Source organism: Capra hircus, chromosome 16, assembly GCF_001704415.2.
Source record: "Capra hircus breed San Clemente chromosome 16, ASM170441v1, whole genome shotgun sequence".
Taxonomy (NCBI): domain Eukaryota; kingdom Metazoa; phylum Chordata; class Mammalia; order Artiodactyla; family Bovidae; genus Capra; species Capra hircus.
The window spans coordinates 62,924,155-62,952,077 of NC_030823.1; the positions used below are offsets into that span (position 1 = coordinate 62,924,155).

The window sequence follows — 27,923 nt, forward strand, 5'->3', positions numbered from 1 at the left end:
CAGGGATCAGATCTGCACCCTGTGCGCTGGATATGTGGAGTCTTTACTGCTGGACCACCAGGGAAGTCCCTGTGCTGTTCCTTCTTATCTCCCTGATCTTGAATGACTGGAGTCCCCCAGGATCAGTCCTTGGACCTCTTTTCTATCTACACTTGCACTTTTAATGATTTCATTCCATTTCAAAGTTTTAAAGACATACAGAAGGCTCTCAAATTTATATCGCCAGCATAGACTTCTTTCCTGAACTTTAGACTTATATACCCAGTGGGCTCTTCAACAGGCCCGCTTGGATGAGGTGTCTCAAGAGTAATATTCCATAAGCCCCTGAATTCTCTGACATCAGTCAGTCCCCTCCACTGCCATCCCACACACACAAAAATGCTATTCCTTTCTCATTTCAGTAAATGGAAACTCTTTCTACAACTGCTCAGGCCAAAACCTTGGTATTATCCTTGATTCCTCTCTTTCTCTCACATCCCAAATTTCGTCTGTAAAGCAACTCAGTTGACTTGGTCTTCAAAAGAAATCCAAGAACCTGCTCATTCCTCATCATTTCCATCACTTCTAGCTTCAAGCCTCTTCTGGTGGGTTAAATAACAGGCCCCCCAAACACCCAGGTCCTAATCCCTGGAATCTCTGAATGTTACGAGATGTGATTAAACTAAGGGTCTTGAAATTGTCCTGGATGATCTAGGTGGGCCCTTATATAATAATAAGGTCCTTACAAGAAGAAGGAGAGGGAGATTTAACTCAAGAGAGAGAAGATGATATGAAGATGGAGCAGAGAAGATGTTAGCCTTGAAGATGGAAGAAGGGGCCATGGCGTGCAACAAGTGCAGCTCAAGAAGTCGGAAAAGGAAAGTAAACAGATTCTCCCTGAGGGCCTGAGGAGGGACTACAGCTCTTGACCACGACTTAGCTTTGGCCCAGTGAAACCCATTTCAGGCTTCTGGCTTCCAGAAATGAAAGAAAATAAATGTGTGTAGTTTTAAGCCACCAAGTTTGCAGCCACAGAAATTGTACGTCTCCATCAGCTCCCACTTGGATTGCTCTGGTCTGTTTTTCTCTTGCCTTTTTTCAGTCTATTCCCAACAGCCAGACCAATAAGGTGAAACATCAGTCAAATTATGTGGTTCCTTGGCTCAAAACCCTTCACTTAAATACCACCTTCTCACAGAGACTTCCACTGGCCACACTATTTCAACCTCCAACCCTTTGCATAGAGACCCTCACCCTCCCCACAACCCTCTCAGTCCCCAAGTCCTAACTCTTCTTCATTTCCCCATTGCATATGTCTCTATCTGACACCTTGTATATTTTCTTTGTTTAACCTTACCTTTGCTCTTTCTCTCTCCCCTATGAAGGTAACCTTCATGAAGGTAGGGAATTTTGTGTTTCATTCATTGCCATGTTCCCGGGTGAAGAGGATCATACATGCTCAATATATACTGTTGAGGAAGAGGATTCCTGCAGAGTCCTCTCTAGGAGCTAGTTAGCTGATCTATTCTTCCACTTTAGGATGTGGAAGGCAGCCCCAGTGTACCTAATGGAAACTCTAAGAGACTCCAGGAAGTGACTCTAGAGAGACTTTCAGGTCTCCATGAAAAGCATGGGTAATTTTACTTCTGAAGGTTCCCAAACTTCATCTGATTGGTCAGTGGAATCACCTGGGGAAGATTTACAAACAATAACAGGCCCAGGGATTTTGATACAACGTGTCTACAATCGACCCAAGCCTCTGTCTTTACAAAGCTCCCTAAGCCTCCCAAGGTGCACCCACTTTGGGATTATTGTCACTTTTAACAATATAAACAGGGGCTTCCCTGGTGGTGCAGGGGATGGAAGAGCTTCTCTGGTAGCTCAGCTGGTAAAGAATCCACATGCAATGCAGGAGACCCCAGTTCAATTCCCGTGTCAGAAGGATCCCCTGGAGAAGGGATAGGCGACTCACTTCAGTATTCTTGGGCTTCCCTGGTGGCTCAGATGGTAAAGAATCTGCCTGCAATGCAGGAGACCTGGGTTCGATTCCTGAGTCAGAAGAAGAAAATGGCATCCCACTCCAGTATTCTTGCCTGGGAAAGCCCATAGACAGAGGAGCTTGGCTACAGTCCATGGGGTCACAAAGAGTTGGACACAACTGAGTGACTCAGCACAGCACAGAGGATGGGAAGCCACCTACCAATATAGGGGACATGGGTTCGATCCCTGGTGCAGGAGGATTCCACCTGCCTCAGGGCGGCTAAGCCTTCGTACCACAACTACTGAAGCCCACCTGCTGCAACTACTGAATCCCACTTGCCCTACAGCCAATGCTCCCCAACAAGAGAAGCCACTGCAATGAGAAGCCCCATGCACCTCGACCAAGAGTAGCCCCCGCTCGCCACAACTAGAAAAAGCCCTTGTGCAGCAATGATGACCCAGTGCAACCAAAAATAAATAAATAAACACAAATTTACTAAACAATATAGGCAACTGCCTAAGCTGCTAATACCCTGGCTTAGTGTAGGATGAGACTTCCCTGCTGGCTCAGACGGTAAAGCATCTGTCTACAATGCGGGAGACCCGGGTTCGAGCCCTGGGTTGGGAAGATCCCCTGGAGAAGGAAATGGCAACCTACTCCAGTATTATTGCCTGGAAAATCCCATGGACAGAGGAGCCTGGTAGGCTACCGTCTATGGGGTCGCAAAGAGTTGGACACGACTGAGGGAGCCTGAGAGTGTAGGATGAAGTCAAAATGAGATAGTTGTGGGATGGCCACTCTGGGAATTCCAGCAAAAATGAGGACATTCCCCTACCCCCATGCCCTAGAGAGATGAGGGCAGACATCTGACCCTAGGAAACAGAGAGTTTCTCAAGCTCTCCCTCCCTGCCCATGCAGCCCTGGGATGGCGCTTCTGTTCCAGCTCGAGTGGCCCAATGCCTCCTGTGTCTTCACGAAGACGTCTCTGCTGGTCTTGGTCTTGCCTGGGGGAGGGGAGGTGGGTGGGCAGAGGCATTCTGATTGGCAAGTCCCTCTCCTGATGTGACTGCTGTGACCTCATTCTGCCACCCCGCGGTGAGCAGGATTGGGGTACAGTCTTCTCCCCTGCCTGCAGCAGACAGTGGTCTCTCAGGGTGGCTCTGGCTTGTCCTGTCTCAGAGGTGGGGGTCTGTGCCATTCATCCTGCTTCAACTTCCTGCTCTCAGGCTCAGCTTTGATCACATCTTTTCGTCTTCCGGGGCAAAGGCTCCCTGGGGGCAGCAGGGGTAGGGCTGGGGAGAGGAAGTGGGAGGGGGCAGACTCTGCTTCCCCTCCACATGGGGAATCTGAGGAAAGGGTATGACACATGTTGGGGCAGGAAGCAGCTTGGCCTTGGGAGGGAGAACACTCAGGGCAACTGGGCAGCAGATCTCTTAGAAGGAATGCGGAATTAGTCTTCCCTTAGGAGCCAGAATTTCCAGCCCTGCCTTACTGGGTTCCACGGATACCTGACCAGGAAGATGCCCTGTGGACTTACTTAGCTGGGAGCTTCCCAGCACCCCAGGGCTGAGCATGACAGATATGGCTTCACCTCTTGGCTCAATCACTATCTAGTGGGAGACATTAAACAAGTAATGAATGATTTCAACTGTGTTGCTCTAAAAGATAAGGTGGGTTACTATTAAGTGGTACTACGATTAAAATCTTGTAGTGGCTAATTGTCTTCTGGGTAACTGACAAAAGTTTGGGCCACATCCCACTGTGGAAGCTAAACTCCTCCAACCAAGCTGTTTCCAGGTACTCTTACATTCTTTCATTCAAAAACTTCTCTTGAGTGTATATGGTGAACCGGGCACCGTCCCAGTGTTGCCCAATAAGATGGACAAGTTTAGTGTGTCCATAGAACTCACCTACAGTCAGGAGAGATTATAAACAAGTAAGTATGTGAATAAGAAAACATCAGGTGGAGCTAAGTACAATGTTGAATATAAAACAAAATGACCTTGAAGCCCAAACCTAAATGGCAGGAAGGAGCCAGGCATAGGAATACCTGGGAAAAGAACATTTCCAGTGAGGCCACAGCTAGTGCAAAGGCCCTGAGGTGGGAAAAACTATTCAGACAAGGAAATCAAGTGTAACTGGAGCACAGAGAGGTAGGGGAAGTACAGAAGAATCAGATCATGATACAGATGGGATTTCATTCAAATGCAAAGAGAAAGCATTAGAGCATTTTAAACAGAGGGCTTGACTTCCTTTAGCAGCAGAATCCAATTTACATTGACTTGCCCAGGCAAGTCTAACTGGTAAGACCCTCTGTGGAATCATTCTGAGATCAGAGTTCGAAATCCTGACCATCTCCCCAGACAGTTCTTCATTCTCAAGGGAGAGGACCTGAGTCTCTTGGGCTCACTTGTACTTGTTCTTCAGATGAGAATATTCAGGGATGAACAGGGGACTACCAGCAGAAAGGGGAAGCAACATTTATCAGGGTACCTGTATGCACCAGGCATAGTACGGGGAGATTTATTTATTAATGCATTTAATCCTTACAACAACCATTTTCTGAGATTTGTGCTTCAGTTTCCACTTTATAGACAGGGAAACCAAGACTCAGTGAGATATAGTAACTAGTCCAAGCTGCACAGCTAGTAAGTGAATTTGAATCCACTCTTGTCTGCTTTAAAGGCTCTTTTTTACCACATCATGCCTAATTTAGATCCATTAAAATAAGTTTTATGTTGTATTGGGGTATAGACAATTAACAATGTTGTGATAGTTTTCAGGTGAACCGCGAAGGGACGCAGCCATACATAAACATAGATCCCTTCCCCTCCAAGTTCCCGTACCATCCAGGCTGCCACATGACATTGAGCAGAAATCCATGTGTTCCAGTAGGTCCTTGTTGTTTATCTATTTTAAATATAGCAGTGTGTACATGCCTATCCCAAACTCCCTAACTATCCCTTCTCTCCATCCTTCCCCTCCTCCTTTCACCTCACTCTGGGCAACCATAAGCTCGTTCTCGAAGTCTGTGAGTCTGTTTCTGTTTTGTAAATAAATTCTAGATCCATTTTAAGACTCGCAGTTTAGTGACTTTAAATTTTTGGTTTGAAAATACAATCTATCTTTATTTTTTTTCTCCAGGCTTATAGTGAGCTATGTCGTCAGTTCATTACTCCACATCGCCCCCTAGAGTATGTAATTTTGTGTACTTCTGAGTAGGTTAAACCAGATGTGAGAGCATCCAGCAGAAGCCACGCAATAGGTGAGGGGCATCTGAAACATGCTCCTCCCATTTCAGGCAAGAATCCTCCACCCTTGTTCCCCACCCGCCTTCTCTCTGGAGGGAGGGCTGAGCAGAGGCTAGTGAGGGAATGCATTTTCAGGATGGCTTCCTTAGTGCAAATAAATGAATGACCCTTCCAGGGGATTTCCCAGAGGAACCCCACACCCATTTCCAATCTGCTTGGGGGTGTGGGAAGGCAAGGGATTCCAGACTCAAGTCAAAAGCCTGAAAACCAAAGCAACAGTGCCTTTCACACGAGAACCCTATCTCCCAGGGTAGGGGGTAAGCTGCCTTTCCCTGGGCTGGAAACACGGCATCAGGCTTATCAGTGTGGGGGCCTAATCCCCGGGGTGGAAGTGTCCATCGGGCTTCCTGGCTGGGGCGGGACTGTCTGATAAAAACCATCTGAGCCTGAAAAGCCAAATGTTTGTCTTTGCTCCATTTGTCCTGGAGCCCTGGGATTTCTTCTGGAGTGGCCAGTGCCCCAGGCTCTTCCTCTGTTTATTTTCTTTGGTTGTTTTCCCATAGCTGGTGGCTGTAGGAAGCAGTTAGCCCATGCCTGGTTGGCTGGAAAAATGTAGAACACAGCCAATTAGAGCCAGCCTGTGGAATGCTGGGCTGTGAAAAGTACAAAAAGAAAGAAAAAGAAAAAAATAAAGTAAGAAGCTTCCTCTTTAGCCCATCTCTGGTGCCTGATGTTCCACCTCCAGGTGTTCATTCCTTTGAGTTAAATATTGACCCTTGCTCATTTAAAATGCAAATACCATTTTCAAGTGGCAAATACTTGTAATCATTAAACTGAAATGATTTTGTCTGCTTGCTGAAAAGTCAGAAGCTTCCTAGGCAAAGACCAAGATAAACCTTCTGTTTTCAGCCAAGGAGAACCATCTCCCCTAAAGGTCTTATTCCTACCACCGGATCTTTGGCAGCCTTCTCTCAACCCCTAAAGCCCTTCTCTTTGCATTCACTTAAATCCAGTCCTGCCCATCATTCAAACCCCAGCTCAAGCTGCTGAAAGAAAGTGAAAGTGAAGTCACTCAGTCATGTCCGACTCTTTGCGACCCCATGGACTACAGCCTACCAGGCTCCTCTGTCCATGGGATTTTCCAGGCAAGAGTACTGGAGTGGGTTGCCATTTCCTTCTCCAGAGGATCTTCCCAACCCAGGGATCAAACCCAGGTCTCCCACACTTTGTAGGCAGACACTTTACTGTCTGAGCCATCAGGGAAGCTGGGCTGCTGGGCTGCTATGAACTACATGTCTTTCTTCCCACCTGTCTGTCTTACCTGCATTAGGGAACTGAACATGTGCGAAGTCCTGCTCTGCTGTTAATAGCTAAGAGGTCTTGGACAAGTCTGGTTTCCCAGGTGGTGCAGTGGTAAGGAATCCGCCTGCCAATGCAGGAAATGAGGGTTCAATCCCTGGGGTTGGGAAGATCCCTTGGAGGAAGAAATGGCAACCAACTCCAGTATTCCTGCCTGGGAAAGCCCACGGACAGAGGAAGCTGGCGGACTGCAGTCTATGGGGTCGCAAAGAGACGGATACCACTGAGCATGCACACGCGCGCACGCTCGGACAAGTCCAGTCCAAGTGAGCCCGGGTTTCCATATCTGTAAACGGACTCCACTTTCAGGAGGGCTCTGGGGGTTAACCGAGATAAGCCATGAGAAACAAGAAGAGTGTTTATTGTCTGTCTCCCCCATAGAAGGCAAAGCACGTGGTCAGAAACTTGATGCATTCTGTTTTCTTTGTTCTTTCAGCCCTAGAACAGTGTCTGGCACATGACAGGTACTCAATAAATATTTTAAAACCAATGAATAAATAACAGCCAACATTTATTGACTGCTTACTAAGTTCAAGAACTCTTTTAAACTTTCTGTATGTTTCATTTCATGTACTATAATGAACTAATAGAATAAAAACTGTAAGATATTTTTAGCAAGTGCTGCCAGGACAAATAAAGTACTTACATTCATACTGGGCACTCAGGATTAGCTGAAAGATTGATGGAAGGAAAGAACGCCTGAATCAGAATTAATTTGCCAGATTGCCTTCCATTATACTGTAATGGAAAAAGCAGCTGGCAGCATAAGATCACTAGACGATGGGCTTTGTTTGAGGGAGGGGAGGAGGATAAGCGTTTCCTGTCTCACAAATCTGTCATGACTTGACCTTTTAGGCTTTGGCCTTGCCTTCTCACAGACCCTGGTCCAGGCCTGGGTACCTGCTCCCCTGCTGGTGTCAGGATGTGTGTCTGCTGTGTGCTTAGTTGCTCAGCGACTCTTTGTGACTTTGTCGTCTGCAGCCCACCAGGCTCCTCTGTGCATGGGATTCTCCAGGCAAGAATACTGAAGTGGGTAGCCATTCCCTTCTCCAGGGGCTTTTCCTGACCAGGGATCGAACCTGGGTCTCCTGCATTGCAGGTGGATTCTTTACCACCTGACCCACCAGGGAAGCCCAGCCTCAGGATGCAACACAGCAAAGATCAGGTCTCCTGGGGGGACTATTCTGATAAGATCAGGTCTCCTGGAGGAGACTATTCTGATAAGATCAGGTCTCCTGGGGGAGACTATTGTGATTAAAAGCTTGGGAATGGGATGGGCTGGGGGGGACTGGGGTCCGCACCTCCAAAAGCGGGTCCAGGAAACTGGATCTTGCTTTCTCTGGGGAATCAAGAATGAAAATGCCAAGTGCCAGACCATGCAGAAGCAACTCTTCTGTGTTCCATGGAGAGAAATGTGATGAATATGTATGGCATTTTCTCTCCATGGAATGTAAGGGGAAGGGGTGTGTCACTGGTCAGAGAAGGTCAGAATTCACTATGGGCTAATGGATCTTTGTGTCTATTGGGAAATGCCCAAGGGATGTGCTTGGGTTGGGGTGCATGGTTGTGTAATTACATTTCTGGATGGAGAGCATAGGTTCAGGCATCCAAATCAAAAGAACGAGCAAGACTGACTCAATGGAGAGTCTGTGAGTGTGCCGAGAGAGGCCTTGGCAGCCCTGTTGTGGGAACAGACTGTTCCAGCTGCTTCGGACTGGGTGGGGACACTGCTGCCCTGTGGCCTCTGGTGAGTGCTCTTTACAGAGGGCAGAGAGGCTCCTATGTTCCCCCCAGACCTGTTTGAATAGTGGCTTCTCCCCTGTTTTGTTTCTGAGGATTCTGGAGATGGCATGGGAAGCTGGAATGCGGAGCAAGGACCTAGGACTTTTCCAAGAAACCTGGCTCTCTTCCCCACCTTTCTGCCCCATCATTGGCGGATTCAGAGCCTCAGGCTCATGGTCACTGAGCACAGGTCTGCAGCCATCAAGTATCACTCAGGATACCGGGTAATGAAAAGAAATGTGTTCTGATAAAGGGTGGACTAAATGAATGAAACTGGGAGCAGAAGTGGCTCTCACATACCTCACTCCAGGTAATCTCATAGTTAGGAACAGAGATCCCTAAAACAAGCTGCTTCCAGGCAAACTCTGGAGGGTAGAACAGAGGCAGCAGGTAGATGGAGCATGCCCCCACCCCACCACCACCCACCAGGGAAAGCAACTGGAATTCACTCCCCGTGGACAGAAACTCTGAAACATCAGTAGCAGTACAATCAAGAGAGGAGGCTGAGCCCTGCCTGGAGAAGAGATAAGAGACTACACATTTCTCATTCTCGAAGTCAAGGAAACCCTCCCAACTAGAAATCTCCTTAAGAGGTCAAAAGTGGAGTGACACCAACTACCCACAGGCCTCTTGGGTGAAATCCATCTCGGCTGAGAAATGTGCATAGACATGGAAGGCTCCTGAGATATACCAAATACATACCCAGAACCAGACAGATCGAAATGATTGGCCAAAGGAAACCTGGAAGAAACGTCTCATAAAAGTGAATCAAACTATCACTCAGAGGGCGCAGCTCTCTGAGTCTGCCCACGTGTCTATCCACACGTACCGTGTTCTCCTCCTCCTAATAAACACTTCACTTGTTACACTCCTTGCTGTCTTTGTGGGAATTCTTTTCTGCAGAGTTGAAGAGCTAGGGTCTTGTCTCGGACCGCTGGTCTAGCGGCTAGGATTTGGTGCTCTCATCTCCGAGACCCAGCCTCAGTCTCTGGGCAGGAACTGAAACCCTGTTTCAAGCCACTGCAGGCTGAGGCCACCTGAGATCAGAGCTTTCTATTGGAATCACCAGGGCTCACCCTGGACCAGTCTTGAAAGAAAGACCTTTCCTTCCTAGACCGTGAGCTCCAAACTTCCCCCAGTAGGGACAGTGGGATAAACCACTGAGCTGCTAGCTAGTTTCATGCTCCCCGTGTCCACCTTTGTCCAATCCCCACCCTATTTTATCAGAGAACCAGAGCCTTTACGAAAGGAATTTGCAGGGCAGAAAGCAGAACGTTTTGAAGTCACTGGCTTTAAACACACTGACATGTTTCTTGAGGTCCTGAGGAGGGAAGAGACAATAGGGGCGCTAGCTTCCAAGGAGAAAGAAGAGGTTCCATTGCCCCCTGCTCCTTCCACACTAGAAGAAGCTAGAGATCTGTGAAGCCCACCCCCTGCCCTAAGGGCAAAGCCGCAGAAGAAGACAGGGGCAGGATCATAGGTGGGTGGTGTCCAGCACGGGGCTTCCAGACTCAGTCAGGAGTCCCATTCCCCAGGTGGGCAGAGGGGAGGGCCACCCACCTCAAGGTCCTGAGAGGGAAGATGTGTGTGGCAACCCCGATGAAGAGATGCTCGTGTTCGGAGCCCACGAGAGCCTCTCAGGTTCTGCTGGTCAGCAATGACTGAGACCTATTTCCCATCATCCCTGGGGATAGTGATTTGGAGTTGAATTTTCATTAGGTATGAATAAATTACATGTGATATTTCTGGCACACCTCTGTTGTGGCCTGAGAGTCACATTCATTATGTAAGGAAACAGCTCCATGTTTTTTTTCTGTTCAGATGGCATGATTCTAAGGATCCCACAGAGTTTCGTGGGTGCTTGAGGGTGGGGAGGTTAGCATTCCAGGCTCTAGAAAATCCTCTGGAATGAGCCCTGAGGGTCTGCTTCATCCAATTGCCCCTCTGCTCGTGCTGTGGATGGGCATTCTCAGCCCCTTCAGCTGCACAGACGTGGGGTCCCCGCTTGGTCTGGATCTGCTGCACCTCTGGGAGTAGCCAGGCTGGGTGCTCCGATCCCCAGGGTGCCGGTCAGGTGGGAGGATGACTGAATAAATGAGCATCAAGTCCACCCCCACTGCCACAGCCCCAGTACATCAACAGCTTTCGGTTTCTCAATTTTTCTTTTAACCAACACATTCCCTTTCTGGCTGGTCCCACTTCAGTATCAGGGACCAACCGGAAGAGGAGTGACCTGGGGCTCTTTTCCCTGGTCTCTATAAGGTGGACCTGACAAGGTCAGGAGCAGCCATTTGGGAAAGAAGCTAGAGGCCCTGCAGTCAGCACAGAGGGGCTGGCTGTGCTTTAAGGGCCCCCAGTTGTGTCCGTTTCAGGCTCCAGAAAGCCTGTGTCTGCCCTTGAGAGGCACACATCACAAGTCACATGTAGCAAGGAGGCCCCTGAGACGTCCTGCTCACGTGCTGGCCCTTCAGGCTGCTGCCCTGTCACTTTATCCCTGTAAATCCCCTCCCTGGCTGCCAGGGCCTCCCCGTGGGAAGGGGCCTCAGGCTACTGCCCGGATTTGCCTGGATTCTTGAAAGAGCTTTGCTGAAATCTTGTACAGAACTTTGCCTGCATTACTTTTTCCTTTCAAAGCAGCTTGCAAAGTAGAGAGGAAAGTAAAAGTTAATTAAGCCACTTAATCCAGAATTGAAAAGAGGTTTAAAATTTCACCTGCAAGAAATTGTTCAGGCGTGGAGAGGAAAGGGCTTACACAGTATAATTCGTTTCCCCTGAAACTCTCCCTCCTTGCTTGGTTATCCCACAGCGTGTTGGCATTTATGCCCTTCACCTTGAACGTCTCTGTGTTTATCGATGTGTCTATTTAGGTAGATTCACTTATTAACAGTTGTTGTATGTCACTGTGTGTCAGCTGCTAGGCTGGGCACTTTACACGGACAATCTCATTTAATTCTTCCCAAACCCTATGAAAGGGTTACTATTACGATGGCCATTTTTGAGATGGGAAAAGCTGATGCTTGTAATATATCTTGTCACGAGCTGTGCTGGAGCAGAACTAAGATCTTGAGTTTCACCCTGAAGGTTGTCTCCTTCTCTTCAGAGACATAAAGTGTAACTGAAGTCGCTCAGTCGTGTCTGACTCTTTGCGACCCCATGGACTGTAGCTTATCAGGCTCCTCCATCCATGGGATTTTCCAGGCAAGAGTGCTGGAGTGGATTGCCATTTCCTTCTCCAGGGGATCTTCCCGACCCAGGAATCGAACCTGGGTCTCCTGCATTGCAGGCAGACGCTTTACCGTCTGAGCCACCAGGGAAGCCTCAGAGACATATATGTACATGAAAAAATTTCATAAGCTGACATCTCGCCACCTAATACTTCCGGGCAGAGACTGTATTGTAAATTGCTTTTAAAATCTCAGAATGCTACAGATAACATTCTTTAGGTTTAAAAAAACAACCAAGGCTCAAAGGAGTTGAGTGATTTGCATGGGGTCACACAGTAAGTAATCAAAAAAATGTACTAGGTCTAGAATATCTGCCAGGAGAAACCCGCTTTCAAAGGGCCATAGGCTTGGGAGCGAGCATGAGGTCTGACTATCAGATGAATGAATTCGTGAAAGAACAAAAATGAATGTATGTCTAAAGGATGAGGAACTTATGAATTAGCTAGTTTAAGACCATCTCGGCCAGATCTGGTAACAACTTGTCCACTGAGCTTCTAAATGGTATAAGTTTCAATTCCCGGTTCCCAAAATCCCAAGTCAATTGCCAGAAGGATCCTACTGACCTTTTATCATTAACTTCTCCCCTCTTGACCCTTTTTCTCTTGTTAAGGAAATTCTAGGATGGTATTTACCACCTCTTCAAAAAGAATCAAAGGAAAACAAAGCACATAATAATTTCAAAAGGGCAAAGGCTTTTTTTTTTTTTTTTTTTTTAAAGACCTCTCTCCCCCACCTCTCCCCACCAGCACACATACTCTAAGTGCTGTTTGGCGAAGGTATTCTATGACTCAGATTGCTTTTTTCCCAGGGGCTTTCCAGGAGCAAGCATGAGGGGGAGTGAGTGTGAAAATACAGGAGGAGATAAAGCTTGGGGGTAGTGAGAATTTTTTTCCATCATGATGTGAACGGATTGCCCTCCCGGGAGCTCACGGGAGATGGGAGACTCAAGCTGCGGAGGGAGGCTGGGTGGGGAGGGAAGACCAGGGGTCAGAGTCGAGTGCCCCTCCCCATCTTGCCCCACACCAGCTGTGCGCAGGCCATAACCCTGCTACTCACATCTGCCTCGTTCCACAGTCCTGGGATGCAGAAGGACTCCAGAAGGTCACTGCCACACAGCAGCAAGATCCGCAGCTCTGAGGAGGGGGGACAAAGTTAGCAAAAGGAGAGGGAAGCGTTCAAATCTCAGCCTTCTTCCTCCGACCAGCACAGAAGCTCCAGAGCCCACTTCTAGCAGGCACCACGCTGCTGCTGCACTGAAACCTCTGCCCACCCCTCCCCCAGGCTCATTTACAGACCACTCTCACTCCCTGCAGGAGGAACCTCTCTCCTACGGAATGGAGCAGAGAGTAACTGTCCTGGTTTGCTGGGACTGAAGGATTTCAAGGATGGGTTTCATGCTAAACCAGGATGGCTGGTCACCCATGGTCAAAGGCAGCTACACGCCTTGTGTGAGGTCTAAGAGGCTCTCTTTTTTTGCTCTATATCAAACCAAAGTGCCCGTGGAGTTTGGCTTCTTTGCTGCTGGGCATCCTCTGGGGTTTGTCTTCCATCACAAGCATGGCATGATGGGGGCAGGGGACATGGCGTGCACCCTCAATTCACCAGCTGGCTCAGCTCATCACATGTCTTGCCTGTATGTGGCCACTGTCCTCAGCAAAGGGCTTGAGAAGTGAGTCTGCCCCCACCTTCCCAACTCCCAGGCACATTTCCAGCTTATCACTTGTTTTTCTTCCCTCATTAAGCCCGGTCTGAATTATCCCAGTGAGGCCACTGTCGCTTAAAACAGGCAGCAAACTGACTCGGGCATGAAAACTGAGTAACGGGGGTGAAGAAGAATCCTGGGATTCTCAGAATCACGTGGGGAGAAACCTCCACCTGGATTGAGATTCAGGTGATGTGTTTGGTTCCCAGGTACTTTCCCCAGGCTCTTTCATCAGGTGCTGTGCTTAGCTGCTCAGTCGTGTCCGACTCTTTGCGACCCCATGGACTGTAGCCCACCAGGCTCCTCTGTCCATGGGATTCTCCAGGCAAGAATACTGGAGTGGGTTGCCATGCTCTCCTCCAGGGAATCTTTGCCAACCCAGGGATCAAACCCAGGTCTCCCTCATTGCAGGAGGATTCTTTACGGTCTGAGCCACCAAGCTCTATCATCAAGGCCTGTGACTGTGGGCATCCTGTCGGAACCAGTGACACAGCCCTAGTCTGAGCCTCCAGAGATCGCTGCCACCCTGGGCCCAGCTCTGCCCTCCTCAGACCCCGTAGCTAGCCCAGGGACCTGCCGAGGACTTTCAGGTGGTGAGCTCGCCCCGGGTGCAGGCTCAGTGGGAGACTGCTGGGCTGAAGAAAGACAGGGTCAACATCTCAGTCCCGGGTCGGCACAGCTCCTCCTCAGGAAGTCCCCTGCAGCACCGGGGTCTTAACACCTAAATATTCCTGCAGCCTCCCACCTCCCCCTCCCCTGTCACACTGTCACCTAATGTTCTGTTTACATCCAGGGACCTTAATAGATCTTTATATACCAGGGCCTAGCAGAGTGACCTGTGCACAGTAGGTGCTCAGGATGTGTTGAATGATCGAACGACAGAGAGGCTGGCCACAGAGGCCATGCGGGCAGGCTGTCTCAGAGCCTTCTGGGTACCCCAGGATGGCAGGGCCAGATGGTGACTGTGGCCTCGGCTCTTGCAGCATGGAGGCCCTGGTCATGATCCGCCTCCAGGATGGCCAAGAGGAGCCAGGCTGGGCTGACTCTGGGGTTCCTGATGCTCCCTGTCCCCTACTCGGAGTCGGAGCCACCCAAAGTTCCAGGTCAGCTCTGTTGAAAGGCTGCAGCTCTATAACCGTGGGCCTAAACCTCTGGTTTGGAGGCCAAGTCCAGGAGACATGCTGGCCCTCGGCTTTTCTACATCAGTGGTTCTCAACCCGGGACGATTCTGCCTCCAGAATTTGGCATGGTCAGGAGACGTTTTTTTGGTCGTCAAGGCTGGAGAGAGAGGTGTGCTACCGGCACCTAGTGCTGGGAAGGCAGGAACGCTGCTCAAAAGTCCACAGGCACACAGCCAGCCCCCACACCTCAGGGTTATGCCTCTTTCCTATGACAACGGTGGTGTGGTTGAGAAACCCGGCTCTGCGGCCAGGGAAATGAATTTCTTTTCAATTCTGGATCCAGAGACTCACTTTCTCACTCGAGTATAACGTAAGATTATTTTTAAAGCCAAAGCAGAGCAAGTTAAAGCGTGGCGGGGGGCGGGGGCGAGGGGTTCGCCTTTGCTTGCAGCACCGGAACGGATGGGTTTGTCACAGACCAGAGGCCCCGGCAGGCCTTGGGAATCCCATGTGTGGCCGCTGGAGGGCAGCAGTGGATTCTCCGGTTTACCCTAGCTCACGTTCTCAGCCTGCAAGTCTGGGGCAGGCCTGGTTAACAAAGTGGAAACGGCACCATGGATGCTAACTGAGCTAGGAGAAATGGCTTTTTCCTTCTCGTGAAGCGTGCAAGGGGATTTCAGAAAGAGGAGGTGTGAGCCAAAGGGCCTCACAGGACAGTGGTCTGGGGGCCAGGCTGCTCCTCTGGGTCCCACTTCCTTCCCCAATTCAGGATCCAGGGAGCCAGAGTCAGCCCTCCTCTGTCACACTCTCCTCCCAGGAATCCTGCTTCTGTGAAGTCCCAGGCCCCGAGGCCCTTTCCAGCTCCCATCACACCCCGAGGCAGCCGCCACCTGCACCATGCCAGGCCACGAATCCATCCACACAGCTGTGGCCACTCAGCTTTCCTTTCTCTGAGAGAGGGGGTCAGATGGGGCCAAGCTTCACAGGGAATGCTAGGAGCACGGCCACTGCGTTGCCTCTCTGCCCAAGGGGGGCTCCCCAGGCCGCAACCTGATACACGGACCCTGGGTGCTGGGGAGGTGAACGAGGTCCCAGGTGAAGCTGGCTCACATTCTTCCCGGAACAAGGTATGGGAGGAAAATACACACTGGAATACAGTTGAAAGTTTGAAGACTGCTCTGAGCGCGGCTGGCCAAGAAGACTTTGTCCCGAGACGATAGTTCCTGGCCAGCTGCGGAGCTGCCAGGCAGGGGGAGTACAAGGCTTCTGGGTGTTTGTGGCTGTGGAACCTGGGGGTGAATGCTCCTGCTGGCTTTGGGGAGCACCCAGAAGTACTCTTTCCCGTGGCCTTCAGACAGCCATGTGCTGGTAAATAAAAACTATTAAAACTTAAGGAATCGAGGAGTTTTTGAGTACTTATCACCTCTGTTTTTAATACAAGGTATTTAACCGCCATGCTTAGCCACTCAGTCATGTCCGACTCTTTGGGACCCCATGGACTGCAGCCAGCCAGGTTCCTCTGTCCGTGGAGATTCTCCAGGTAAGAATACTGGAATGGGTTGCCATGCCCTCCACCAGGGGATCTTCTCAACCCAGGGATAGAACCCAGGTCTCCTGCATAGCAGGTAGATTCTTTACTGTCTGAGCCATCAGGGAAGCCCAAGAATACTGGAGTGGGTAGCCTATCTCTTCTCCAGGGGAACCACATGATCTAGGAATTGAGGGGGTCTCCTGCATTGCAGGCAGTTTCTTTACCAGCTAAGCTACCCAGGAAGCCCATTTAACTGCTACTTAGTATAATTTAATTTTTTTGACTGAGTTTAACAACCAACTGGTAAAATTTCTGAAAATTTTCAAATGGTTCTAGCAGGTCAGTATGAGTCAACTCAGGTGCATCACTCCCGGGGATCAGAGGACAAGACCCAGAAAAGTTCGTAGAAATGATGTCACATCTGCTGGGCCTCCTGGGAGAACCCAGTGCCCAGGGTGCAGCCCTGCCTCTCCCTCCTTAGGAGGGGAGCCTGGAGTATCTTTGCAGCTGGAAGTTGAAGATTGAGCATGCCCGCTGGACACCCAGCTGCCCCCCATCCTAGCACCATGGATATGACACCCTGGCCCCCTGCCTCCCTTCCTCCTCGACGATCCCATTGGTTCAAGGTTGGAAACTGGAAACCTGAGAAACGGCAGTGTGTGTGTTAGTCGCTCAGTCGTGTCTGACTCTTTGCAACCCCGTGGATTGTAGCCCACCAGGCTCCTCTGTCCATGGGATTCTCCAGGCAAGAGTACTGGAGTGGTTTGCCATTTCCTTCTCCAAAATGGCATTAGTCGGCCCCAGAGTCAAAAGAACAAGGGCTAGGCCTTCAGCTCTCCTGCAGAGTTGAATTTGGGTTTGTAGGAGAGAGAGACCCAAAGATGGATATTCTCATCCATGCTGAGTCCTTTGGGGACTTCCAACTGTCACTGACCCTCCTTGTCACCTGAGACCTGCAGCAGCTCGGGCTCCATTCTTGTCTGTCTGTGCTTTTCCAGCTTCAGACACTTCTGTCTCGAAGCTACTCTGGAACCTTGGGAAAATGTGCTTCCCGGCTTGTTTCCTAGGGCTGCTCAGCACTCATCTCATTTCTAGGGGAGTCACTGCCTTCCCATCCTGACAGCTCCGTGTAACCACCCTCCACCTGCTCTGGCCTGGGGCCTTTACTGCCTTCACACAGTCAGGGTCTTAGTGTCCACCCAAGGCTATGGGGGAGATCACAGACATGGCTCCAAGCACTGGACTCCTCCGCTGAGGAAGGTAGGGGATCTTCTGTGGGCACGGTGTTGCGGGCAAGAGAAGAATCTCTGGCTGGCAATGAACTGAACTTCCATGTCTTTTGAATGAGATGAAGATGCTCTAAAGGGGAAACTGCCCACGGACCCCATCCTACCTCCAGGGAACCTGCCGGAGTCCAGTTGGGAGATGGTACAGGTGAGATAACTAAGAACATGCTCTTAGCTTGAGAGCAGTTAATTACCCTTCCAAGAGCAGACCCTGCTGCAAACACCCCCCAGGGGTTGCAACCCTCCCCCTCCCCCACTGTACCCTTTAGAGGCAGGAGGCCCCGAACGTTCCCGCTTTTCCAGCCCCACTCACCGATCTCCTCGTACCGCATCACCGTGCCCAGGTTGGCATTCTCATCTAGGGAGGCAAAAGGGAATGCAGAAGCATCAGGGAACCAGCTTCCTGGTACCTGACTCTCAATCTGCCTGAGGGGCTTCTCAGAGGGAGAACACGGGCTCGGATGGGTGGGTGCAAGTAGGGACATCTGAGTAGCATAAATGGAGAGCACGATCCAGCTTGAAACGGAGAGGGAACACTTCCTCAGGCTCCAGGGCAGGATTCACTGTTCTGGGAATTCAGAACTAGACCGCCTGGCTGGGTCGCCAGTGATGGACACACACGCACTCACACCGAGTGCCTTCTGTTTCCTTTTGTATTGGAGTGGGAGGAGGCTGGCCACAAGACCAGTATCCTCAAACCTAGGGAGGCAGTTGGCAGAGTCACCAGGAGGTGGCCCTCTCTTGTTCAGGGTTACCTGGTTCAGAGAACAAGCAAAACTGAGTAGGCTGAGATTTTTCATATGGCAGAAGGCAAAGCCCCAGGAAGATGTCAAAGAGACAGAGGCTTTGCCATGGGCTCTGAAGGGGCGCCCCGCATGGGGCCCACGGCATGCACAGCACCACAGAGATGACACCCTGGCCCCCTGCCTCCCTTCCTCCTCGACCATCTCTGTTGGTTCAAGGTTGGAAGTTGGAAACCTGAGAAATGGCAGTAGTTGGCCCCAGAGTCAAAAGAATGAGGGCTAGACCTTCAGCTCTCCTGCAGAGTCAAATTTGGGTTTGTAGGAGAAAGAGACCTAAAGGTGGGTATTCTCATCCATGCTGAGTCATCCACTTTTTTTTTCTCCAAAAAAATGGAGAAAATGAAGAAAAGGGCGTGTATGTTCTTAGCCTCTCAGCAGAAGTACTGACATGGGCAGAGCCGGGAGGGCCTGAGAGGGGCCACTGGGCCCCTGAAAACTCTCAGATAGGTGGACACATTCCATGGAAGGAGGGACCAGCACAGCCCAGAGAAGGAAGGTGAGTGCGGGAGATCTCCGGGAGCCTCAGGCCAGGATGGTCGCATCCCCTGGCTCCCGTCACAGATGGGCTCTGCAGGCCCAGTGACATCTTCTTTTCTCTCTCAATCATTGCACTATAAGTGCTTCAGGCACAGCACGTGCTGGGGGTGTCTGCTGCATGAAAGGAGGAGGAGGAGAAAAAGAGGGGGGCTGCTCCCTTACCCACAAAGGTGAAACGCTCCACTGGCGGGCGGACACAGCAGATCCGGCTCAGGCTTTCTCCCACCTTTCCCAGGATCTTGGCTACGGGAGAGAGCAAGACAGACAGGGGCAGACAGGGAGGACCACTCATAACTCACAGTCTCATCAGCCCCGCCTTGGGGCCCTGGAAACTACGGGGCTGCGTGGAGGGGTGGGGATTGGGTCATGGGGGGCAGAAGGAGGGTGGAGAGAAAGAACAGAAAGGTGATGGCCCCATTCCTGCTTCTCATTTCCAGTCCAAGGAACAAGCAATCTGAGCCCTAGATCAGAATCTATTTTCTGGTGGTGTTTATGACAGTGTTGAAAAATTGGAAAATATAGAAGAATGAATATTAAAAGGAAAAGACGTATCCATAATTCTACTGCTAGTGATAACTGCCACTGAAGTAGTCATATATTATTTATTTTCTTCCATTTTTATTATGCATACTACGCAGGTTTATCTTGTTGTCGTTTAGTCACTAAGTCGTGTCCGGCTCTTGCAACTCCATGGACTGAAGCCCACCAGGCTCCTCTGTCCATGGGATTCTCCAGGCAAGAATACTGGCATGGGTGGCCATGCCCCACCCCAGGGGATCTTCCTGACCCAGGGATCGAACCTGAGTCTCCTGCAGCTCCGGCATTGTAGGTGGATCCTTTGCCGATGAGCCACGGGGGAAAGACCCTGGAGCTGTGTAACCTCTGGCAAATCACTTACCTTCTCTGGAACTGTCTTCTTTTTGTAAGTGGGAATATAATATCTATATCACAGAATTACTGCATTAAATGAAAATCTGTGTAATGCACAGAGCACTGTGCAAGCAGGCACTACTAAGTGCTAGGTAAGTGCTGGGGGCCCTTGAAGGGATGACTGAAGCTGGCTGGGGGGCTGGGGGTAGGGGCTGGCAGCAGACTGCCTGGATTGGACTTCTGTCCCTGCTACTTCCTACCGTGTGACCTTGGCAGGATGCGCAACCTCCTTAGAAAAAGCAGAGGAAAATGTTCCCTTTGGTACCTTTAATTCCCAGTTAAGGCAGTCATATTTATGTTAAAATACATACCATCAACCCCTGTCTCTCTGTCCCTGAATCTGTCTCTATCACTGTGACTATTTCTCTCTGATGCTGTTTCTTATGGGTTCTCAAAGCATGGTCCCTGGACCATCGACTTTTAAAAAATGCAAATTCTCTTCCTTCTCCCAGACCTACTGAATCAAGTTCTGGGACAGTGCTTAGTGATCTGAGTTTTAACAAGAACTCCAGGCGATTCTGAAGTTCGAGAGCCTCTGCTCTACACCAGCATTTCCCTACCTGCGGTGGGCTTGCTGGGCGCGTTGTTGTTCTGGTAGATGGGTTGGGAGGTCTCATTTCGGGGCTGTCCAATCACAGGTGTCATGGAGGGTGTGTTGACGTTGGAGAGGATGCAGCCAGTCACCCGCTGCGGGGAGGAAGAAGAGCACAGTCAGTGAAGTCTTTTCCAGTTATCCCCAAACACTCATCTGCTTGGCCATCATGGTGACGTGTCCCAGAGCTGAGACAGTGGACTGGGGGAGGGTTCTAGACCCTAGCTGTGCCCTAGACTACACTAGGCTGATAAGAGGCGAGATGACTCCCTGGGAAATGCATTGGATGTGTTGTTGAACAGACCTGGGGTCAAGTTTGAGTTCTGTCCCCTTCTGGCTGCGTGACCTTGGATAGTTAACTTACCTGGTCTTGAACCTTAGCTCGAATGCCTCACTGACAGCGCAACAAGAGCCATCTCTCTGGGTTGTGGCGGGCTTACACGAGCGACCATACATGGAGCGCCTTTAGAACATCTGGCACATGGCAGAAACTGCGCATGTTGCGACTTTCCGTAGAATGTGTGTGCCTTTCCTGCCTGCTTCATGGGACTTAAAATTAGGTCATGTCTGCAGAAGGGCTGTGCAAGCTCGGGAAAGGTCACACAAACACCAGGCGCTATCACCACCTGCTGCCTCTCCAGGCCAGAGATGCCAGTGACAGGGCCAGGCCGGGGAGCGGTGCCAGGCCAGAGATGCCAGTGACAGGGCCAGGCTAGGGAGCGGTGCTGGGCGGAGCAGGATGTCTGCGCTGCAGGAAGGGGGAGGCGGGGCTCTGGGAACTCTGCGCCTGCTCAGAGTGTAAATACACATTCCAGAGCCAAACGGAAATGCTCTGTGTATTACCCATTGTGCTGTGTTATCTGGCCTGCTGCTTCTCTTAGTGCCACAGCAAACACAGAGCTGATAACGCAGCATTCTTCACAGCTGACCCAGAAACAACTCCCCACCCACCCCTAGCCTTGGCCTGTGGAGGGTGGAAGAGCAGCTTCTGGGCCACAGAAAAACAAAGGATGAATTTTCAATCTGCTGAGCTTCACAGGGCTGTTGCTTATTCAAAGTCCCTTCCCTGAGAGCCAGCTTCCCCTCATCCCTGGCCCACCACCCTTTCTGGATTACTGAGTCCCTCTGCTGGAGGGCTTCCCAGTGGCTCAAGGGTAAAGAATCCACCTGCCAAGAAGGAGATGCAGGTTTGACCCCTGGTTCGGGAAGATCCTCTGGAGGAGGAAATGGCAACCCACTCCAGCATTCCAGCCTGGGACATCCCACGGACAGAGGAGCCTGGCAGGCTGTTACAGTCCACGGGGTCGGAACGAGTCGGACATGACTGAGCACACAGGCTGCCAAGGGACCCCCAGGTCCCAGGGCTGGGGTGACCCTCCAAAGGCATCTTCCACATGCCACCCTGGAGGCAGAGCGGCACATGAGTCTTTCTGAGCCCTGGAAGGGCAGGCGTTGATCTTGTGGGCTGACTTGTCACTTCTGTGATGGGAGACGGGCACGACAGTATCCTGCTCCACCTGGGAGCCAGCCGAGGTTGGGGACCACGGGATCATCTCAGCCTGCTTTGTGGGATTCTCTGGCCGGCTGTGTCTGGTCGAGTGGAAGGGATAGCTTGCCTCCCTTTTATTATGATTTCACCTCCAGAAAAGAAAAACGCCACCTTCTCAGTCTGGGAGCCGAGGAATGTCTTCCTCTTGCAGCACGCATCATTAGTCCCATTCGACTTGTTCTGCGCTGGAGAAGAAATGTGCTGGCCACCTGCCTCACTCTGCCCTCCAGAGGCTCCCACATTCTCACAGCCTTGCCTCGCCTATTAAGCCCCGTGTCTATCTCTCTGACAGGTCCACTTTCCATGCCAGGAACCCTGGCCTGATGCTGGGACCGGGGAGACTGAGAGTTACCAGCAGCTCCAAGCTCCCACTCCTGTTCCAAGGCGGGGGGCCATCAGAACTGACATTCTCTGCTGGCTTGTAACCATCACTCAACAGCTGTGGCTCCTGGCCAAGCATCTCAGGCCCAGACTGATGCCTCTGGGCATGAGTAACAGAGGGAGGGTTCGGGAAGCCCAGACTTTTAGACAGCAGAACAGCAGCCAGGGTTTCTGGCTGGGCAGAGCCAGGGCTCAGGAATGCCTGCAGGGCCCCTGATTCCTCATTCCGTCATGCAGCCTGAGGCTCCCAGTGACTGAAAGGAGCGCAGCCCCCCAGCAGCGCCCCCAGCTGACCCACAGTGTGAGAAATAAGCTTCTGTGAAGCCACTGAGATCTGAAGGGTATTTGTGTATCTTAGCCTGCCCTGACGCATACATCCTTATACAGTAAGACAGGACGTCTTTTATTACTGCTGTTGTTGAGACCGGCCCAGAGGAGCAGGTCAGGGCCACCTTGTCCTGTCGAGGGGACTCAGGATGTCTTAGAAGGATTCTCAAAGCAGAGAGAAGGGGGTTGGGTTTTCTTCAGCTTAATAGATGAAGCACCAGCCAGCTTGTCCTTTCTGCTCCTCTCGCTCTTAACTCCCTGGATGGTCTGGAGTCCCAGGTCCACGTCTGTTCAAATAAAGCGGGTAGAGTCGGGGTAGGGGGATGGTTGAGGCCGCTGAGAGCTCCCCAAGGAGAAGATTCTGACCGTGAACACAGATGGAGCGGGGCGCTCCCTGTGTCAGGATGATCCACTCTGATCACAGTTTGGGGCGGGGGGAGGGCCCTGCATCAGGACCAGTGGAGGCGAGCAGGAAGCCCTGCGACTTGTCTCCGTGGGCCGGGCTTCTTGCCATCAATGGCACTGCTTTTCACCCTGTCACGGTAGAGCTGATGGGTTGGCATCCGTCTGTGAAGGGTACTTTCTGCACATGCCGACTGGTGCTGTTGGCTGGCGTGGAACCTGTGCTTACCTAGCAACCAGCTCTTCGGTCGCTGCACCCGGCCATAAGCCCTGGGCAGCTGTCAGGGTGGGCGAGGCAGTCACTGTGGGTCCTAAGATACTCTGGTTCACCTCTCTGCGCTTCCTGGTTGTTGTTGTTTGGGCACTAAGTCGTGTCCGACTCTTTGTGACCCTATGGACTGTCGTCCCCCAGGATCCTCTGGTGGGTTCATGGGATTCCCCAGGCAAGAATATTGGACTGGTTTGCCATTTCCTCCTCCACGGGATCTTCCCCACCCAGGGATTGAACCCCCGTCTCTTGCATTGGCAGGCAGATTGTTCAGCACTGAGCCAAGATGGAAGCCCATGCTTCCTTTTACCCACAAATAAATCAGAGGTGAGACCACACTGTCTGTGCGTGGACTCCTGTGAGAAGGAAAGAGTGTGCCTGATGTACAATGCCTGCAGGGATGCAGTACTGCAGCCCTGGCAAGCACGAGGCAAGGGGACTGCTGGGTCCTCCAGAGGTGCGGTGGGAGGACCTGGCCCCTTGTGCCTCTACCCAGTGCTCCTTTCTCCTCCTTCTCTTATCACTTTGTGAAGTTTCCCAGCTGCAGGGTTTCTGAATCTGGCCTTGAACTTGCTGCCGGGAGATGAAAGCTGCCCCCAGTCATATTCAGGAGGAGTTCAAGGCAGGGAGCAGGCTCTGGGGCTGTTCTGGGTTCCCAGTCTCACTGCCCTCCTGGATGCTGCTCAGAGCTGGTCTCCCCCCGGCTGGCGGAGAAGCCGGGAACACCTGGGGCAGTCTGCCTTTCCCAGGCTGCCTGGCCTCTGCGGGCCCCCGGCCCAGAGCCCGGCCCAGCTCACCTTCATGAGGTCCCGATGGTGTTCGAGGACGCTGCAGGTCGTCTGCCAGGTGTCCTGGTAGCACTCCCACGGGTCCACCCTGACGATCGGAAAGACAAACTTCCCTTGGCTTCCACTCTCACACTCTTCGCTTACAGGTTCCTTCCAAAGGCAGAGCTCAAAAAGCTCACACAGAGTTGGTCATATCGTGCACTTAGATCTCAAATCAAATAAAACATGAGCTTGAAATACCTTCCTGAGCCTCAGTTTCCCCTCTGTAAAATGAGAGGAAAATGCTACAGGCTTACATGAACTGATGCTGGCACCAGTCTGGCCGGGTTTAATACCAGCACCAGACCCTCCCAACTGTGGGGCTTTGCGTAAGTTATGTGATTTTGGGTGCTCACTTTCCCCATTTGTAAAATGAGAATAACAATAATAACTCTCCTGTGGAGTTATTAAAAGGGGTCAGTGAGTTGTACATGCAGAGTGCTTAGAATAGCATCTTGCTCCCATTCTGGGGAATTCTCTTCTGGACCTTATAGGATTCTGATAAGAATGAAACTAGCCACGCCCTTATCAAGTGGTGACTGCAGGTACCTGAACTGGGGAAACTGCCCGTGTCGGCTCCTGCGTGTGGTGGGATGTGTGATGGGCATGGAGGTGGGTGCGGCAGCCACACTGTAAGGCACAGTCCCCAGACTGGCCACTCCTGCTTCACCCGGGACGTGAAGTGAGCCAGGACCCAGGCCCAGAGGGAGGCAGCGCTCAGGCTTCATTACCAACTTAACGAGCTGCTAAACTGGGACGTTTCTCAAACACGTTCTCAGCAGTTGAGCATTCCGTCACCTCCCACCAGGCAGCACAACTAGGGTTCCCAGAGACGGACCTCACGAACTGAAAATGCTCAGAGGACCCGGCTTGCCCTGAGCCTGACCCTCTCAGATCCCTGACCTGAGACAGGCCTCCTCTCTGAGCTGGGCAGACCCCGGACCTGGCTGAACAGGTTCCCCGGTGCCCAGGGGCTTTGTGGGCCCAGGCCCCATCTTCAGAGCTAGCTTCGACCTCTCTGGTGATCTCAATTCTCAAAATTCTGATGTTCCCAGCCCCTGGAGCCGTGCACTACGTGCTCAGTAAATATGTGTTGAAGGAAAGGGGGAATTATTTCAGAGTCTTCTAATCACAGACAAGCGGGAACCGTCTCCTGTCCCACTGGACCCTTCTTTCCCCCGAGAGCATGATGGGCAGAGCTGAGAGGCTTCGCTTCTACCCAGGCTTGACCACAGATGTGCTTCCCTCGCAAGCTCCTTGACTTCTCCTAAGCCGTCTCACGACCTCACCTCTATCTCAGGGCGGTGGTGGGTGGGTGGGGGGGGATGAGAAAGTCTATACAGGGCATGCGCTGCTCCCACAAATCACTGCACACAAATGGCACGGATCACCGTTTAATTATCATCTTTGCTTCCCTTCACTGCTCTCATTTCCGCCCACCCCATCTCTCCCCTGCTGACTCTCTGCAGCCCTCATTCTGAGGTCAGCGGCCCTTCATTTCCTTCCTTTCATGGAAACCTCTAGGTGCTGCTTATTCTTTCATGAGGGGGAATTACGGGACACATGGTGTGTCGTTATTTTTTTTAAATCATCATCTTCTCATGCAAATTATAACTGTAGGAGCTGTGGGGAGCATAATTAGCATAATTAGTGGAAGCCTGCGTTAATTACACAGCCAGCTCAGCGGATAATGGTGTCTGCCATCTTAGCAAGGGGACCATCCAGGGACCCTCTGAGGGAAAGGCTGTGTGCACTCATACCCACCTCCCCACCAGCCCCCGACGCACACCTCTGTCCCGCCCTCAGCACGGGGCCCTAGGGAGCCTGAACAGGAATGGAAAATAGCCAAGGCCGGGAACCTTCCCTGAAAGGTAGTGAAGAGCTCATGGAAGTGAGTGGGGATGGAAGCGGAGAGGCATTTTGAGTTTTCTGGCCCTGCTCCACCCCAAAACCCATGATATTTTTGGAAACTCTGAGCAGACTCTTAAGTCCACAGGTGCCAGAGCAGATGAAACATTGAAAGCTCCCTCTTTAGTTTCACGGGCTCCATGGCTTGGTTAAAAAAATGAGTCACCAGTTAGGCCACCCCACAGTGTTTACGTGATTATCGCCTGCATGGGGCTAATATCTCCCCCATGCTCCCCACTCCTGCGGGTTCCAAACTGCTGTGGGACCCTTCCTCTTTCCCACCCAGCCCCAGGGAGTCCCAGGGCCGCCCACTTTGGCATCCTCAGGCCCACCCTACCTGATCCAGTCGGAATTCTGGACGGCCAGCTGACACATGATGAGACGGTGCCGGCTCGACACAAGACCCTGGGAAGCAACAGAGCGATCGCTGAGAGGCCGGCCCTGCTCCCCACAGCCTCCCCAAGATGCCATCCCAAGCCAGCCCATTATAAAAGTGCACCATTTTTCAGGGCTGACAGAGAATGAGAGTGGGAGCCCTCCACATGTCCGGCTGCCACACACAGCCATAGAGGAGACGTGCCGAGCGGGGAGAAGAGAAAGGAGGGTGTGAGCGGTGCACGCCCCTCCCCATCAGAGTCAGAGCCTCCGCCGACCAGGGCGGCCAGGGTGCACCCAGCACAGGGATGAGACAACATGGCAAGTGCTGCCTGGTCTCCCGGCTCCATCGGGCTGGGTGACTTCCCTGGAGCCCACCAGGTTGTATCTGGGGGAGGAGGTGAAGGACTTTGACAGCGTCCAGATTTCCTGAGATGTGTGGCAGGGAGGGAAGGAAAGGGAACATGAATTGTAAATCAGATTACAAGAGGCAGAGGCCTTTTCTCCTAAAATCCCAGGAAAGATCGCCCAGCCCATAACCAGCCACCAGTCTGGCATCCTTGGCCCTCAGCAGGGGGGCCAGCTCCGCTCCTAGTGCGTTCTGACTGGGGCTGGGCACGGGCAGCTGTTTCTCCCAGCTGCTGCCCAACTCCCACTGGCTCAGGTCTGACTGTGGTCCAGAGACGGGAAGCAGGACACCTGCTACTGGGGGTTTTGCATCTCTAAGAATCGCAGCAGAGATGGCAGCGGGGCAGTTTCACGCCAGTGGCATCATCAAGTCAGGAATGGGGGTTAGGGAGGATGGAGACAAAGGAGAAACCCACCTGTTTTCCATAGGAGTCGTGGACAGGAGAGACGATCCCGCCAATGACAATAAACCTTCCAGTTTTGTGCAGATAATCCCTGGCTCTTTCTAATTAAGAGAAGAAAACCTCATATTATAAAGAAGAAAGGTGTAAGTTAAAGGTGATCGTTGAAATCAATACCTTCAGCTCTGTAAAGCTTATTCCCCATCTTTCTTGCTTATTCCCCATCTTTCTTGCCATTTAAATGGAAAGTGCCAACTTTCAAAGCAAACGTGGGTGATTCAAAAGGTGCTGGAACCAGATTTCAGTTCCCAAAGCAAAATGATTTAGAACTCAAGGGGATTAATCCAGGTTTAAAGGCCCAGTGCTGGATGAGTTTAGAGAGATTTAAAACAAGCACCTGCCTCAAAGCAACTGATTGGAATTTACCACTACGATCACTAGCAGAAATTATTCCAAAGCGGAGGAGTCATTTTTAAAAAAGAAAAAAGAAGAACCTTCTTATAATATGAAAGGTGGGCTGATTGCTTCATCTAGTTATTCAGAAGAGGAAATCCATCAAAACAAATTTCAAGGGCCTTCTACGTAATTAGGGAGAATTAACAATCAGACCAGAAAACTGTCATTACAGTTGGTTGAGAAAAGTTCAGCCAAAGAAAATCTCCCCCTTTTTTTTTCTGCTGAAAATAATCTGTGATGTTGCTTTTTCAAATTTACCAGACAAGCCCAATTTCATTTTCATGAGCCAATACAGCTAATTAAGAAGGGGTGAAGGGCTTTGGTTCCATCTTTCTTCTAGGGCAGCTCATTGTGCAAATCCAATAGCACTGAGCATCTAGAGCTGAGGGAAGGTGGCATGGATTTACTGAATAGGCGAGGGAGTCTGTAAGGGACCAGGACCTTGGGCAGCAGAACCGTCTGTGTCGTTTACAAGCAAGGTTCTGGGATTACCTTGCTGGCCCTCTTGCAACTTAAAAATAAGCTGTCTCATCAGCCTGCGTG

At 51.2% G+C, this 27,923-nt stretch overlaps 1 protein-coding gene and 1 non-coding gene across 6 annotated transcripts in view; both read right to left on the reverse strand.

Moving 5' to 3' along the window:
- NMNAT2 (nicotinamide nucleotide adenylyltransferase 2) overlaps positions 1–27,923 on the reverse strand; it is a 220,310-nt gene that overhangs the window by 11,453 nt on the left and 180,934 nt on the right. For all 5 annotated transcript variants that reach the window (XM_018060703.1, XM_018060702.1, XM_005690959.3 and 2 more), the window contains 7 exons: positions 26,940–27,028; positions 26,078–26,145; positions 23,803–23,881; positions 20,047–20,173; positions 18,719–18,799; positions 17,530–17,574; positions 12,633–12,709 (listed from right to left, as the gene is read on the reverse strand). In XM_018060703.1, the coding sequence (XP_017916192.1) occupies positions 12,633–12,709; positions 17,530–17,574; positions 18,719–18,799; positions 20,047–20,173; positions 23,803–23,881; positions 26,078–26,145; positions 26,940–27,028 (566 nt within the window). The remainder of the gene's footprint in view (positions 1–12,632; positions 12,710–17,529; positions 17,575–18,718; positions 18,800–20,046; positions 20,174–23,802; positions 23,882–26,077; positions 26,146–26,939; positions 27,029–27,923) is intronic.
- Positions 11,595–11,666, reverse strand: TRNAC-GCA. Its single transcript has one exon. It is a non-coding gene; the product is annotated as a tRNA-Cys (tRNA).